Raw genomic sequence first — 16,185 nt, 5'->3', positions numbered from 1 at the left:
CGGTGACCGACTTGAGGATGAAGCAGGAGGAGCGTCCCAAAATGACACTTCTGGAAGAGTTACAGGTGGGAGGGGTGTGCCGAGGGGCTGCGCATCCCCCAAAAAGGGGGGGAGACTTCCCAAAATCCCACTGGCATGTCGCCAGAGCAGGGAAGGATGCGGGGGGGACGATGCTTTGTGCCCTGCCGGGGGCAGGTTTAGCATCGTGGGTGGGAGCACAGAGCCAAAATGGTTTCTGAGAGAGAAGCAGACATTCCCCATGTCGCTCGGGGGGGATTTGGGGAGCTGTGATGCCCAAATCGCTCCGTTTATTCCCACTCTGACACCCCTGTAACACACTCAAGCTCGCCGTTGTATTTAAATTGCGATTTTATTTCAATTGTGATTGTATCTAAGTTGCGATTTAATTTAAACAGTGATTTAATTCAAATTGGGGTTTTATTTCGGTGGCGATTTTACTTAAATTGTGATTTAATTCAAATTGGTGTTTTACTTAAGTAACGATTTTACTAAAATTGCCATTTAAAGCGATTTGATTAAGCCCCTTTTGTCCCATGCCTTTTCTGAGGTTGGGGTTTGGGGTTTTGAGGTTTTTTTCCGGTAAATCTGGAGGGGAGTAGACGCATTGCTAAGAAGGGACAGAGGGTGGTGGAGATCGTCGTGGGAGAGAGGACGAGAAAGCCACAGGCGCGTCATAATCCGGCTGCCGGGTGACGCGGGCGAGTGCCGGGAGCTGGTGGGGAGGTCGCAGCAAGTCAGCTTTGAAATTAGTACTCGGGGGCCAGAAAAAACTCATTTCCAGATGGGAACGTTTGTTCCTTTTGCTCATTAAATTAACTGGTGAGCGGGGGAGGTGTGAGCTTCCCGAGCGTTGCTGCTGCGCAGCGGCAGGTGATGCCATTCAGTCAAAGCAGGGATTTGGGGGATAAAAAGCAGATTTCCGGTATTTTGCTCTTCTCTAAAGCGAAGTGTTTCCTGGAGGCCCTTTCAAAGTTGCAGTTGCGACTCGAGTGTGAGATGTGGTTGGGTTTTTATTTCTTTGAGCGTGGTAATCCCGGTGATGCCCTTCCCCAGCCCAGGGACAAGGGGAGAAGAGAACGCCTGTAGTTCTCCTTTGGCTTTTAAGGCACAGATGCTCTTTGTGCAGCGCTGGCAGTGGTATTTCAGCCAAGGAGGGCATTAGCTGTTAGCCTTTGGCTTTTCTTTTGAGGAGAAAAACGCAGTCTTGCTTGCAGCAAGAGAAGCCCGAGCCTGGTTGGGCTGAAGTCGAAGCTTCACCCTTGCAGGTTCTTGAGGGCCTTTGGAGGTTGGTGGTGGCCATGTCCTGTGGCCAAGTGCCATCTAGTGAGTTCTGCAGGTATCACGTTTGGAGAATGAAACTGGCTGTGATCAAAAGTGTGGAGTTGGGTTCCCCCACCCCACCCCACTCCACCCCCAGTTTGGAAATCCCTTTTTTAATTTTATTGTTTCGAAAGGAACCACAAGAACAAAGCAGGAGGTTTGGTTTTGGTTTGAAACACTCAACTCTCTCCCCTTTTAGTAAATCCTTCCAGACTCACAGTATATACAATACAGGTGACATTACAGGTGGTTTTATTTGGGTATGGGAATAAAAACCTCCAAGTCCGTGTTTTTAGGGCTGTGCCTGGAGGAGGAGACACACGGAGGTGTGATGCTCTTGGGCTCGCGTGGCGCAGGGATGGGTGATGACTGGGAGGACGTAAGGGAGCTCTCCTCACCTGGTCCCAACTTATATCTTCTTCTCCTCACTAAACAGAGACACGACGAGGAGGCGGTGATTGACCAGGGAAGAACGAGCACCATTGTCAATATTCACTATGAGAAGGAGGAGCTGGAAGGTGAGTCGGGAGAGGTGCCACCAGTCCCACGCGTTTTCCCGTCGCGCAAAGTCCCTGCTGCGTCCCGTGCTCAGCATACGCATCACCTGCAGCGAAACGTGGCGTGCTTCTAAATAAACAAGCACATTTATTTTCACATTGTTTTAATATTATGGCTTTTAGACAGAGGGGAAAAAGCCCCCGTGGCATCTGCGGTGTGAGCGTTGGCCACAGAGCTTGGTAGTTCCCAGCTTGTTTTCTCAGAGGCTGCTCTTGGCTTGGAGAGGTCAGGAGAATAAGTTGATGGCTGCAGACACAGGGCTGTGATTTTCTTTTTTTTTTGTTCCAGACTTCATTATCACAGGACTGATTGGATATCCTCTTGTTGCCTTGTGCCATACAAAGATTTTAAAAATAATTACCTTCTGTCGCTGCTTAATGAGCAGGCCTGAGTGTTGTCCAGCCGAAGCTGGAATTTTAGACAAGGGTTGATACTTTCAGGGCACTTTTAGGTGACCCGGAGCCATCGCTTGTTGTTGCTCTGTTGTTGCAAAGTTAGAGTAAAACAGGCTTGGAAAAAGGGAGGGGTCTCTGACATTCAGGGATGCAGTGAAACTAAAACGAAGAGAAGTTGGTGTTTCCTCCTGGGATGGATGTGCTGGTTTAATCGTGGCAGCGGCGTCAACCGTCTCCGCAATATCGAGAGTGATGCGAACACTGCTTTTTTCGCAGGCCACCGCACCCTGTCCGTGGGCGTGCGGATGCCTCTGGTGAGGCAAAGCCACCGGTGCCACTGGCACCACCGACCCCACCGCCAGAAGCATCAGAAGAAGGAAAGGGAGAAGGACTGTGCCCCGACGGAGCAGGGCTACCACTGTAAGTCCCGCCGCAGCGTTCACGAGCCTTCTCGGGGCTGCATGGGTGCCGGGGTCCTCTGCAAGCAGGTCTGTGTGGCTGATTTGTGTGGTTTGCTGTTCTTCTGAGGGAAAGTGGCGTTATTTGGGAGGCAGTTGAAGGCATAATGGATTGAGGCTGGTCTTCCTTAGAGGGATCCTGCCATTAAAAATGGAAACGTGGGGAAGGAAAGTGGCCCGTCCTTATGCAGAGGTGGAACAGATGCTTCTCCTTCTCCGTGGCTCTGTGCAAGCCCGGCCAGACCCGGGGGAGAGGGGCTAGCCCAATATTTAGGGCTGAACTGGTGCTGATCGATGGCCACTTTGTGTGTGAGCGTGATGGGTCGAATGCAGGTGTGGTAACGGGATTTATCTTCTGCCCCCAGACACCCCATCCCAGCGGGTGCAGTTCATCCTCAGCACCGAGGAGGACGAGCAGCACGTTCCCCACCACTTGTTCACTGAGCTGGATGAGATCTTCCTGAAGGAGGGTGAAGATGCCGAGTGGAAGGAAACGGCAAGGTAAATCCCTGCTGCCGGCTGCGGTGGCAGCTGTGGGCTCTGCCTTCCGCTCTCCGGGACGCGAAGCTTTTGCAGCTGCAGGTGCCGATGCGCGGAGCCTTCTCCTCTTGCCGCCCCGTAGCTGCACCAAAGGGGTTGCAGAGCTGAGGCTGTTTTCTTGCAACGGGGCTGATCGTGCCCGATGTCCGCAGGTGGCTGAAGTTTGAGGAGGACGTGGAAGATGGTGGTGAGCGCTGGAGCAAGCCCTACGTGGCCACGCTGTCCTTGCACAGCCTCTTCGAGCTGCGGAGCTGCATCATGAACGGGATGGTGCTGCTGGATGTTTGTGCCAACAGCATCGAAGAGATCGCAGGTACTGAGCACGCTGCGACCCGCCGGGAACGGCCGAGCTCAATTTGCCGCGGTGCCCTTCACTCCCGTATCAAACCCTGCCCCAATGGCACGTCCTTTTCCAGAACCTCCGCTGTGTTTTTAAGTGGTGGGTTGCTTTTTGGATGTAGACTGGGTGTACAACAGTCACATCAGCTTTTTCTCCCAGTATGGGAGCCTTTTGAAAGCAATTTGTGGGGTCAGAGAGGCGATTAGAGAATATTCTCCGGCCAGAAAGGAGTGTCAGGCCTTGGCAGGCTGCTCTCAGGAACACGGAGTCTGCGTAAGAGCTGAACCTCCTTAAATAAACTACTTACTACAAGCTGTTTCCTCCCGTTCTTTGTTTTGGTTTTTTTTCCTATTGCCTTAACATCCAGGATTTAAGAGCTTTAAAGGCAGAGTTTATCTGGCAGGTGACCAAGCAGCATATTTCTGTGGGGAAGATAATTGAAGTTAATTGAAAAAGCGGCTTTGGAGAAATTATCTTTGACTGGCAGGTCTCCATTCAGCCCTTGCAAGAGCTGGAGAAATCGGAGCCGTTATTAGCACGTTTCTCCCCGGGCTTGCCAAATTGCAGTCGATGGGCAAAGGAAACTCTGGGAAAGTCTGTGATAGAGATTGCTTATAATTTGTTGAAATGTGTCGAGTCTAGAGAGTCTGTCTAGAAACGCCAGATCGGGCAAAAAAATGTCATTATCTAGGATGGGGAATAATTATCTGAGCGGAGTGATGAATAAGCACTTTGATGATGGCTTTTAGCAAAAGAGAATTCTTCCTTTCGCTGCAAAGGCTGAACTGCATTAAAACGTCTTGCTAAGCAAGGCTGAGCCCACGTTAGGGTATCCTGCGTGGCGCAGCCTTCGCCGGGGGCTTGAGGGGTCGGGACTTGGGGACTTTCTGCTCTGACGGCTTCGTTTCCCGTTGCCATCTCCAGATATGATCCTGGGCCAGCAAGAGCAGTCCGCAGAGTTTGATGAGTGCACGCGGGCGAAAGTTCGAGAAGTGCTTTTGAAGAAGCATCACCATCAGAACGAGAAGAAAAGAAACAACCTTCTCCCCATCGTCTGCTCATTTGCTGACATGAGCAAGAAGCAGTTAGACGTGCATCCCCTTGGCAAGCCAGGTGAGGGTTCCTGTAGGGTTTGGTACCCAGTGAGGGTTTCTGCCAGGCTTTGGCACCAGGTGAAGGTTTCTGCAGGGCTTTGGCCCCATTAGACTTCTCCCGGCAAAGGAGAAGTGTCCCGATTGCTCCTTGCCTGTCTTTCTCAGTGTCTTTCTTTCTCCTCCCAACCCAAACACTCACTCCTCATCCATCTCCCACCACTGCAGAAGCTAAAAATGGGGTGAACCATGACAGCCATCCGATGGATCTAAGCAAGGTGAGACACTCGTAGCTTTCTTACGCTTTTAGGCCAGATTTGCTCTTGCAAACTTGGCTGCAGAGTGTTCTGCAGAGTGCTGTGGGCTTTGCTTTTGGGGTAATGGCTGAAAATCCCTTGTCGTGCCCAGGCGGAGCTGCGCTTCATGAAGAAAATTCCCACCGGGGCTGAAGCGTGCAGCGTGCTCGTAGGAGAGCTGGATTTCCTTCGCCAGCCCATCGTGGCATTTGTCCGCCTGAGCCCAGCTGTCCTCCTCTCGGGCATGATGGAAGTTCCCATCCCAACGAGGTCTGAATGAGAAGCGCAAAGTTTTTATTTAAAAAAAAACCACCACAACAAAACACCAAATTCATGCATCAGTTGGGCGTCCCAGGGGAACACAGCCAGTGGGAGCAAGCACGTTTCTCCCACCCACATCTCCCTGCTTTCATTCCTCCCTTCCCTGCTGGAGCTTTTAAACCCATTGGCCAATTTTAATGAAAGTTGGTCCAAACCTCAAATTTGTGTTTGGTTTTGATGCGTTTCAAATTCATCACCGGAGTCGGTGAGCCTACACGTCCCCCCTGGAGCCACGCTCTGGGCTGGGAGCTCCCAGGGATTTCCTTGGGTGCCCTTTGAGTGAGGCCATGTTCTTCTCTCTCATTTTGGTTTTCTTGCCTAGGTTCCTGTTTGTTTTGCTTGGACCAGGAGGAAAAGCCCATCAGTACCATGAGATCGGCAGGTCCATGGCTACTATCATGACGGATGAGGTGTGACGAGATAAGAGATATCTCTGGGTCATTTTTTTGGGGCTTCACCTCTCCCTGTCTCTGTAGTAGTGAGGAAGAGGGTTTGTTGTCTCTCTTAGCTGCCTGCAGGAGGCTAAAATCCCACCTGGGCTGCAGCCCGCGCCTCATCCTTCTCCCCAGGGTCCCCAGCATGCTGTCCCCAGTGGTGGCATTGCCAGGGCCAGTGAAACTTCTCCTCTTGAAGCAGAAGGCTGTGGTGTGCCATGGGGGACGGGAGCCTGGTGGAGATGGTTACAAATACTGTGATGCACAGATTTTTGCTTTGGGGGGAATATTTCCTGCCACTTCCAACAGGCGATTTGGGGGAAATGACCTTGCATTTAGCCAAGAGCTTATTACACTGGTTAGGACATCCGAGATGGGTCATGCTCTCACCAGGTTGTCTCCTACGGCAGGTTTTCCACGACGTTGCCTATAAAGCCAAGAACCGGGCTGACCTGGTGGCTGGCATCGATGAGTTTCTGGATCAGGTCATGGTTTTGCCGCCAGGAGAGTGGGATCCCTCCATCCGAATTGAGCCCCCGAAAAACGTCCCTTCGCAGGTGAGTGCTGCGGCAGAAGGAGGCACGAGGAGGACAGGCAGGAGGGCAGCACAGCTGGGGGTGCTGCTCAGGGGCCCAAATTCACAGGTCACGTACCCAGCCCAAAAAGCAAAACAAGCCAGTGGCTGCAAAGACATATCTTTATCTTATTTGCATTTTAACAGGAAAAAAGGAAGTTGCCAGAAGCTCTCGATGACAGCGCTTCTCACAGCAAGCTGGAGAAACACAGCGGTCCTGAACTGGAGCGGACAGGAAGGTGTGAACTGAAATAGTTTGGTGGGGTGTTTTTCTGTTTGCCCCTAAAATCTGAGTGTGCACCTCCCTTCTAGCAGAGTTTTGGGGTTAACTGGGTCAGTGAAGGGGCTCCAGGTTCCCAGCTTGGTCCCCTGGGCTGGGTGGGTGGGACATTCGGGCAGCTGGGCTGAGCCGCAGCATGGTTGCACACAGGTTTTCTTGCTTTGGGGTGGAAGCAGATGTGTAAGTACCTCCAGGTAGAGCTCTGCTGCTTCTCAAAGTGAGGGACTGTTGCAATAAGAGGGGACGGGCTCTCAGGTTTGGTCTCCTTTTCTTTTTGTTGGAGGGGTTTTTTGTATGCCTCAGTTTCTACTGGGGCTAAAATGGGAGAAGGAGACTTCTTTTTAGCAACGGAAGTTACTCTGTGCTTGTGATTGTCCTTCCTCAGCCAAGAAAACTCAACGCTGTCTTCCACGAAAATGTTGTTTTGTTTTTTTTTTCCTTCCTCCAGGCTCTTTGGCGGTTTGATCCGGGATGTGAAGCGAAAAGCCCCCTGGTTCTGGAGTGACTTTCGGGATGGTCTGAGCCTGCAGTGTCTGGCGTCCTTCCTGTTCCTCTACTGTGCCTGCATGTCCCCCATCATCACCTTCGGGGGACTGCTGGGGGAGGCGACCAACGGCCACATAGTGAGCACCTCTCTCTGTTGGGTGGCACGGGGGAGGACAACACTCATGCAAAAGTCCTTGCTGCAGTGAATTTGCACTTGTTTTTTTCCCCCTAATGATTTAATTACTCGCTGCTGCCTCTCTTCCCCGGACAGAGTGCCATGGAGTCGCTGCTGGGCGCATCCATGACCGGCGTGGTGTATTCCCTCTTTGCTGGCCAACCTCTCACCATCCTCGGCAGCACCGGCCCCGTCCTCGTGTTCGAGAAGATCCTCTACAAATTCTGCAAGTAAGGCTGGCTGCTGCGGCCAGGTGCTGCGAGCGCCTTTGGAAGAAGGCAGGGATGGAGAAAGGATGTTTTTCTTAGTGGTAGTTGGTAGATTTAAGTTGTCTTCTGTGTCACAGACATCACGCGCTGCTGCTTTAGTATGTGACGGTGCAGGAGCCCTCGGTCTCTGAAGGATGGATGGGTGGTTCGGGGTTTTTAGGGTTAAAGTGAAAGAGCAGGAGGAGGAGAAACCACAAGGATGTGGATGCCCGAGATGGACTGCACAGGGAAGATGAGACAAATGACTCTGGTTTGGGAATGAGGGAAGATTTGCTTTCCTCTCAGTACAAACTCGGGCACTTTTTTGTATGATTTTTGCTGGAAGTGGAAATATATTTTACCCACATATCCAAAGAGTTTTCTGGTCAAATGTTTTGATGATTTTTGAGAAAGCAGGAGCTTTTCACGCGAAATGGATATTTTCCATGACAGTCTTTTTGTTGTGGCAACTGTGATGGGAGATTAACCCCCTTATTGCAATTAAATTTATTATGAAGCCCCAACTTGCTGGCAGCAGGTAACTGGGTGCAAACCCAGCCGGTTTCGCTGTTAGGGCATTGGGGTGATGTGGGAGAACACCACCTTCCACAACAGGGACCTGACCTCAATTAGCCTCCGAGGCATTAACACAAGGTCATTGTTAAATAAGGATTAATTAGCCTCTCCTCCTGCGGGCCCACACCCTGTGCCGCAGCCCCAAGGCTGTCTGTAGTAGGACCGGAAACTGCATTTACCATCCGCAGCCTTGACACGCTCCTGAATTGCTGCCGACTTTCCCCGAAGGAAGGCACGGCTCGGAGCCTCTTGCTGCCCTCTCCACCCTGCGTTTTCTTTTGCTTTCCCAGGGACTACGCGCTCTCTTATCTCTCTCTCCGGGCATGCATCGGGCTGTGGACCGCCTTCTTCTGCATAGTGCTGGTGGCCACCGATGCTAGCTCTTTGGTGTGCTACATCACCCGCTTCACCGAAGAAGCCTTCGCCTCCCTCATCTGCATCATCTTCATCTATGAGGCTCTGGAGAAGCTGAGTCACCTGCGAGAGACCTACCCTGTGCAGACGCACAGCAAGCTGGACTTCCTCACCATCTCCTAGTGGGTTTCTTCCTCCTAAAGTGCCGCTGCCCCTTGGCAGGAGCTCAGGGCTGCACCTCCATCGCCTTCCCCTCACCCCTGTCTTGGCTTCTCTCCTCCCAGCTGTAAGTGTGAGGCACCGACCCATCCCAGCAACGAAACCCTGCAGTTCTGGGAGAGCAACAAGATCAATGTGTCTGGCATCACCTGGGAGAACCTCACGGTGACTGTAAGTGCCCCGAGTCACTGCTTCCTCGTGCTGCGGCCGCAGGGTCCAGGGGCACTGGCCTGGTGCAAAGCTCAGAGCCCTTCAGGTGATGGTGGGCTTCAACTTGTGCCAGTGCTGCTCTGAAAAGTCATTACTTCAGTGTGTTTAACCTCCTTGGGCCTGGGAAGGAGAGTTCACCTCATCCCTGACATGGTGGGCAATAACTGTTATCCTCAGGACAGCGGTTCTGTCTGGGAGCAAGGTTCAGTGGGTGCTTTGGTTATTGGAGAAGTTGGAGGACTTAAGTTCATGCTTGAAGGCTGTAATTAGCTTCCTTCATTGGTTCCTAGTAACTCCAGGCCTTGCTTTCTTACTCAGCGCTGTCTGAAGGTACGTGCATAAACTTGCATGTCTGAGCAGCCCCTTGGGCCATTGTTGCTGGAAGCAGAGCTCAGGCACAGGGTGGGACGCTCTTATGGACATCTTCACCCCCCTTGGCCGTGTCCTGTGAGCCCGACCCTGGGAAGGGACAATTTGTCTCTTCTCCTTTCCTGTCACTGTTGTCTTAGCCCTCCTTCCCCGTTCCCTCTTTCACTCTCCCCAAGAGTTCCCAGTGTTTCCTTCCCCTCTGGTGTCTTCTTCAGCCACGGTTACCTGCTGTTCAAGCAGAGGATGTGCCATAGGTCTGTGGTACAGTGTCCCATCACATCTCCTCTCTCCGCTGTCTGTGTAGTTCCATGTGTCACTTATTCAGCTGCTGTTGATCGTTAAATATAAATCTCCGCTAGCTGCAGCAGTCCCGAGGTCACAGATCTTGGAGCAAGATCCTCCAAACCCCCTAGTTATCCGAGGTTTCCTTGACGCATGTGCACTACCTTTGTGTCCTGATGCTCTGTTTCCCCAGGAATGTCGGTATTTGCATGGAGAGTTTCGTGGACCTGCCTGTGGACACGATGGCCCCTACACGCCCGATGTCCTCTTCTGGTGCTGCATCCTCTTCTTCTCCACCTTTGTCCTGTCGGGCTTATTGAAGAAGTTTAAAACCAGCCGCTACTTCCCGACCAGAGTAGGTAGAAGACGGTGGCCAGCAGCAGTCTCCACACTCATTTCCCAAAATGGCTTTCCCGGAGCACTAAGCAGTGTTTGCCACCGCTTGGTCAAACTGGGAAATATTGGACCTTGAAGGCCAAACTTGGATGTCTCTCACTCATTTCCAGGAGTGCAAAACGATCGTAGCGTTTCCCACCTGCCTCGTGACCTGCCCCGGAGTGGTTTTTTCCCCAGGCAGTGGGAAATCGGTCTTCCAAAGTTGGTTGTTTGTTGTATTTTCATTTGTGTTTTTTTTCACCTTGTGTGCCCAAGGGGAAAGTTGATTCAAATGAGGAACTGCCATAGAAAAAGACACAAAAGACACTGTTTCTTCCTTTTGAGGAGCAAATGATGCCTCAGTGCCTTATTCCCATTGTAGCTGTGAGTGCAGCTGTAGTGGCAGACGTCTGTTTCATTATTTTTTAATATTTATTGGCTTTTTTTTTAAGTTTGAATTTAAACCACCCTTTTCCACCTAATTAAACTTTTTTTATTGCCTGACACCAGATCTTGCAGGTACAAACACAGCAACACTATCCAAACGAGGGATTTGGCTGCATCTTCTCAGAGTGGTGGGAATTTGTTAACCAGCCTTAATGCTGTTGATGTCTTTAACTTTTCCATCTCACGGTATGGCCCCGTTTGTGCTGTCCCTTTCAGCTCTGCTTTCTTGCCCCAGGTACGGTCCACAGTCAGTGACTTTGGTGTCTTCCTCACCATCGTCATCATGGTCCTCATTGACTTCCTGGTTGGGATCCCATCGCCGAAGCTCCACGTCCCCCACATGTTCAAGGTAATGGGGTGTTTTGGTGTGGAGCCGCTTTCGGCCCTTGGGGATGCCACAGGGTGATGCTGGGACAGGACAGGGCTGAGTCTGGGGATGCTGGTGGTGTTACCATCTCCTCTTCCACCTCCGAATGCATCGTTTCCTTCTGGAAAGAAGACGCCAGCCCCAAAACTTGATACCTACAGAAGTATCTATAGGTGCTTGCGACGAGGACGCTGGCACTGCTGAACCCCGTAGGAGAGGGTGACACGAAGGCAGGGCCAGGAGATGAGGCGGCACAGCGATGGAGAGGAAAATCAAAGCCAGTGAAGTGGCTGGGCTGGGAGTTGATCCTGATGTGTGTTTTGGCTTTGTTGCAGCCTACCAGAGACGACCGCGGGTGGTTGGTCAACCCCATAGGGCCCAACCCTTGGTGGACGGTGTTGGCCGCGCCCATCCCAGCTCTGCTCTGCACCATCTTGATATTCATGGACCAGCAGATCACGTCTGTCATTGTCAACAGGAAGGAGCACAAGCTGAAGGTAAGGGGCTGCAAGAGCTGACCCCATCCCCACCCCACTCTGGGCTGCAGGTGTGGGGAGAAGCTCCTATGCCAAGTGCTTTGTGAAGGCGTTGGTTTGGGACAAGGTCAGGCTGTGTGGCAGGATGCTCTGCTGGATTAGTGATGTCACAGGGAGCAAACGAGGGCAGTTCAGATGAGCAATCTTTTGGAGGAGCAAATTAATTTTCGAGCACTATAGAAGCGTGTTTTTGTTTCAGAATGCCAGCAGGAGCTGGGGGAACGAACTGTTTTGACGCACTGCCAGGGATAACTCGGGGTCACATCTTGCTTACAAGCAGTAGAAATTTCTTTATGAATGAAAATAGTCTGTTTGTTTGTGTGTTTGTTTGAGAAGTAGCTATTGCACAAACCTCCCAAATCCACTTGGTCTGAACTCCTGCCAGATTTTCATGCAAGGTGCTTGCGCAAAGACCGGATCCATCCTTATTTTTGCCAATTCTTCTCTTAAATTTTCAAGAGGGTGACTTGCGCCCAAGTAGGGTTTGAGTCTGAGTCGCGACGTTGTCCTCGCTCTTGTGCTGTGGGATGCTCTGTTCCTTGTTTTGCTGCCCACAGAAAGGATGCGGGTACCACCTGGACCTTTTCATGGTGGCCGTGATGCTCGGGGTGTGCTCCGTGATGGGGCTGCCCTGGTTTGTGGCTGCGACTGTCCTGTCCATCACCCACGTCAATAGCCTCAAAGTGGAGTCTGGCTGCTCAGCTCCAGGAGAACAACCCAAGTTTCTGGGGATACGAGAGCAGAGAGTCACCGGCTTGATGATCTTTGTGCTCATGGGCTGCTCTGTCTTCTTCACTTCGGTGTTAAAGGTAAGAGGAAAATGCAAAACGCCCAACAAGCGTGAGCTTTTTGGAGGTTTGACAAAAACCATCCCCTCCCTCCAGGCCTGAGTAGGTGTGGAGCAGAGGAGGAGGCGATCCCAAACCTTGAGGCTTGGCCCACGGTGGGAACCAGCCTCAGTTACCCTTTCCACCAGTTTGGTGTCCTCGAGGCAAGCGAGCAGGACAACTGCTTTCATTCCCAGGTGTCTCTCAGGCCCACCTGTGTTTATGGGTTACGACGAAGTGGATTCAGACCAGTACACTGCTCTCTTTCAAGCAGGCAGCACCTTATGGGATGCAATTGGCTCCCCCAAATGCCTCCCAACAGCCGTTCCCAGTAGCTAAACACACCAAAATCATCCCCGTGGGCTTCCTTGTGTGTTCCTCCCACAAAGTCACCTCAGCTCTAGGCTAAAAGGAGGCACTTCGCTTTTGCGTGTTGCCACAAAAATGTGTAGAAATGTTCTTCTGCCGTCACAGAACGTGGCGTACAGTTTCATGGGTGAAATGACCTATTTTCCTCCAACCTTTCAGGAAAACAGGAGTATTCTAATGAAACGTAACTAAAAATTTATTAGATTATTCTAATGAAACGTAACTAAATGCTCTGCCTAAAGCAGAGCATACACTCACTCACTCGCACGCACAAAACCTCTACGGGTTGAGAGCTGAAACATCTCTAACCCTGTGGAAACTGGAAAGCTTTAGGCAATTTTAGGCAGTGCCTCTAGAAGAGAGCAGTAATACTGAAAAAAACAATTAAAAAAATAAATTATTGCATTTTTTTTTTTTTTAATTTCCCAGTTTATACCCATGCCTGTGCTTTATGGTGTCTTTCTCTACATGGGTGTGTCGTCGCTCAGAGGGATTCAGGTACGGACTCTTACAGCGTGCAGCTCCCTGCTGTGTCATCTCCAGAGAAGCAGGAAAAAAGCAGTGGTGTGGGAGAAAACCTCCCCAAAATCAGGCAGTGAAAGTATTTTGTATAAGGAAAAGATTGGTGGGGGCACAGGAGGTACGTAGGGCGGGAGGACCAGGCAAGTTCAGCGCGCTCTGCGTCACGGTTTGGGACAGGGCAGTGTTTGGTGTGGTGAAAATGGGGGAATTCAGTGCAAAGCGAAGGCGATTTCTACTGCCGGTGGGAATCCTCACTGGGGGATTGAGTGGGCTGAGAAATGCCAAATAACAAACAGAAGAATAGAATATATTAAACATATATTTTTATAGAAGAACAGGGAGGGGGAGGGGGAGATGGTATGAGGAGAAGGACCTGGGGGTACGGACTGATGAGAAGCTCACCGTGAGCCGGCAATGCGCGATCGCAGCCCAGAAGGCCGACCGCATCCTGGGCTGCATCAGCAGTGTGGCCGGCAGGGTGAGGGGGGGATTGTACCCTCTGCTGTGCTCTGCTCTGGGGAGACCCCCTGCAGTGCTGCCTCCAACTCTGGGACCACAGCACAGGAGAGCCATGGACCTGGTGGAGCGGGGCCAGAGGAGGCCCTGGAGCTGCTGGGAGGGCTGGAGCCCCTCTGCTGGGAGGACAGGCTGGGAGAGGTGGGGGTGTTCAGCCCGGAGAAGAGAAGGCTCCGGGGAGCCCTCAGAGCCCCTTCCAGTGCCTAAAGGGGCTCCAGGAGAGTTGGGGAGGGACTCTGGATGAGGGAGGGGAGCAATGGGACGAGGGGGGATGGTTTGACACTGACAGAGGGCAGATTGAGATGAGATATCAGGGAGAAATTTTTCCCTGTGAGGGTGGTGAGGCACCAGCGCAGGTTGCCCTGAGAATCTGTGGCTGCCCCATCCCTGGAGGTGTTCAAGGCCAGGTTGGATGGGGCTTGGAGCAACCTGGGCTGGTGGGAGGTGTCCCTGCCCAGGGCAGGGGGTGGGACTGGATGATCTTCGAGGTCCCTTCCAACCGAAACCCTTCTGTGATTCTATAATAGAAGGACGTGGAATAATTGCAATTTGGTGGGCAGCTCTCATGGGCACACTGGTTTATAGATGGAGCAAAGGGAAAACGGGTGCTGCTCCCGGGAGGAACAAAGTGGGATCCAGGATTTCTCACTGCACGCGAGATCCTGAAAACTCATTCCACGTGCCAACAGGGCCGGAAACTTTCCGCAGCCCCAAGGGGTAACTTTTCCGCTTTTATTTTGCAGTTCTTCGACCGCTTGAAGCTCTTTTGGATGCCGGCAAAACACCAGCCGGATTTCATCTACCTGCGGCACGTTCCCTTGCGGAAAGTGCATTTCTTCACCATGATCCAGCTCATCTGCCTCGTCCTGCTCTGGGCCATCAAGGTGTCCCGTGCTGCCATCATCTTTCCCATGATGGTAAGAGCCGGTGCCGCTCAGCAGTGGGACATTTGCAGCGTCGGAGTGAGATGTAACATCATCTCAGACCTCACCCCCTCTTCCTTCTTATTTTGTGAAGGTTTTGGCTCTCGTGTTTGTCCGGAAAGTGATGGACTTCTGCTTCTCAAAGCGGGAGCTCAGCTTTTTGGATGACCTTATGCCAGAAAGCAGGAAGAAGTTGGCCGATGCCAAAAATGAAGCCAAAGAAGAAGAGGTGATGCTTGCTGAGTGCTCGGGGGTGGGTGTCTCCCTCGGGCTCTGAGATTGCCTCTTTCCGTCACAGCTTCTCTTGAAATGTTGGGGGAAGATCCGAACTCAATAGAAATAGATCCTGACAGCCTGGATCCCGCATCATAACTTTTTAAATTAGCAGTGAGCTTAACACTTGAATAGCGGTACAATTTTTAAAGGTGCCATTTATAATAAACATTATAATTATGATGGAAAGATTTGCTCATACGGGTGGTTTTAACCCCCTCCCAAAATGTTTGGAGTGAAAGGTCCTTCCCCGGCTGCGCTAACAGAAGGTCAGAAGGAGAGGGCAGCATGTGGGTTTTGCTGGGTGTTCAGTTTATCTCCACTTCGATCATAGACAGACAACTTTGATTTGTCCCTTTTTATGTCAGGAGTCCCAGGAGATGATGGAAGCTGCTGCTGCAAACTCCGTTCGGCTGCAGCTGGGCAAGAGCAGCACCGCGGATATCCCAAAGCCAAGCAGCGACAGGTAAAGCCCCACCAAGCAGCAGGACCCCCGGCAAGATTAGCCTGAAGGGGGTTGGCAGAATTTTCTCCACGTTTATCTTTGCTGAGCATCCCAGCGCCATGCACTCAGCTTGGCGGGAAGAGCAAATTTATGGGCAGGGCGGGCGGCAGAGCGCTGGCACAGGCTGCGCAGAGAGGTGGGGGAGTCTCCCACTCGGGAGCCATTCCAAACCCGCCTGGAGGTGTCCTGTGCCACTGCTGTAGGTGCCCCTGCTCTGGCGGGGGTGGGACTGGGTGAGCTCCAGAGGGCCCTTCCAGCCCTGACCAGTCTGGGATTCTGTGCAGAGCCTTTGCACAGAGCTGTAGCTCTGCGGCTCTCCGGCTCGCCTTCCAAACCTCCTCCTCCCGCCCAACCCGCTGTGCTTATGCGCAGCTTTGGTTCTCCTCCCCCCCGTTCCTCTTGCTGGTGCTGATGCGCTGGGTGGCATCAGTTCCCGCAGTCACGGATTGCTGTCTCAAATATTTATTGCAGGACTGATCCTTCGGAGATTAATATCTCGGAAGAGATATCAAAAACACCCGTGTGGAAGGCTCTCACTATGAGCATGGAAACAGTCTGAATCTGGGGAGAAAAGAGGTAAAGGATCGCGTGGGAACGTGGCCGTGCTCCTTTGCAAGCTGTGGCACATGCCTACGGCTTTTCTTTTTTTGCCGGCAATGTCGAGCAAGCGGCGAGGGCTGCGGCACACGAACCAGCTCCTCTCTGCCGGCGCGGTCCCACGAGCGGGGCAACAGCCCCACTGATGACGCTCTCCCTCCTTTTCTCTCTCCTCCATCCCCCCAACTCCAGTTTTCATGTTTAGGAATCTTGACTTTGAAGGAGAGGCGTGAGAACGTGACTCGGGGATGTGCCCATGCAGACATGGGCAGAAACCGCTTTTATTTTGTTTTCCAGTTGGCGGATTCCCCTTTAAGCCACGGCGATGGTTTCAGCTGTCCTTGGTGTGCTTCAGGCATTCCCTCTCTCCAGAGCAGCAAA

At 52.0% G+C, this 16,185-nt stretch overlaps 1 protein-coding gene across 1 annotated transcript in view; it reads left to right on the top strand.

Moving 5' to 3' along the window:
- The window catches only part of LOC309684820 (electroneutral sodium bicarbonate exchanger 1-like), a gene marked incomplete at both ends in the record, with an annotated part of 30,051 nt that extends 14,285 nt beyond the window's left edge, over window positions 1-15,766 (top strand). The window contains 23 exons of the mRNA XM_082500677.1: window positions 1,778-1,859; window positions 2,571-2,714; window positions 3,118-3,253; window positions 3,445-3,605; window positions 4,557-4,745; window positions 4,892-5,001; window positions 5,132-5,289; window positions 5,663-5,750; window positions 6,185-6,331; window positions 6,496-6,587; window positions 7,077-7,251; window positions 7,386-7,519; window positions 8,404-8,649; window positions 8,752-8,857; window positions 9,741-9,902; window positions 10,605-10,718; window positions 11,072-11,233; window positions 11,830-12,081; window positions 12,898-12,966; window positions 14,250-14,423; window positions 14,524-14,658; window positions 15,071-15,168; window positions 15,679-15,766. Coding sequence (XP_082356803.1) covers window positions 1,778-1,859; window positions 2,571-2,714; window positions 3,118-3,253; window positions 3,445-3,605; window positions 4,557-4,745; window positions 4,892-5,001; window positions 5,132-5,289; window positions 5,663-5,750; window positions 6,185-6,331; window positions 6,496-6,587; window positions 7,077-7,251; window positions 7,386-7,519; window positions 8,404-8,649; window positions 8,752-8,857; window positions 9,741-9,902; window positions 10,605-10,718; window positions 11,072-11,233; window positions 11,830-12,081; window positions 12,898-12,966; window positions 14,250-14,423; window positions 14,524-14,658; window positions 15,071-15,168; window positions 15,679-15,766 — 3,222 coding nt within the window. The remainder of the gene's footprint in view (window positions 1-1,777; window positions 1,860-2,570; window positions 2,715-3,117; window positions 3,254-3,444; window positions 3,606-4,556; window positions 4,746-4,891; window positions 5,002-5,131; window positions 5,290-5,662; window positions 5,751-6,184; window positions 6,332-6,495; window positions 6,588-7,076; window positions 7,252-7,385; window positions 7,520-8,403; window positions 8,650-8,751; window positions 8,858-9,740; window positions 9,903-10,604; window positions 10,719-11,071; window positions 11,234-11,829; window positions 12,082-12,897; window positions 12,967-14,249; window positions 14,424-14,523; window positions 14,659-15,070; window positions 15,169-15,678) is intronic.
- Window positions 15,767-16,185: the final 419 nt, after the last annotated feature.

The sequence above is a fragment of the Vanellus vanellus genome (genome assembly GCF_965231255.1).
Source record: "Vanellus vanellus genome assembly, contig: HAP1_SCAFFOLD_62, whole genome shotgun sequence".
NCBI classification, from domain to species: domain Eukaryota; kingdom Metazoa; phylum Chordata; class Aves; order Charadriiformes; family Charadriidae; genus Vanellus; species Vanellus vanellus.
This window is presented reverse-complemented; position numbering and strand designations above follow the sequence as displayed.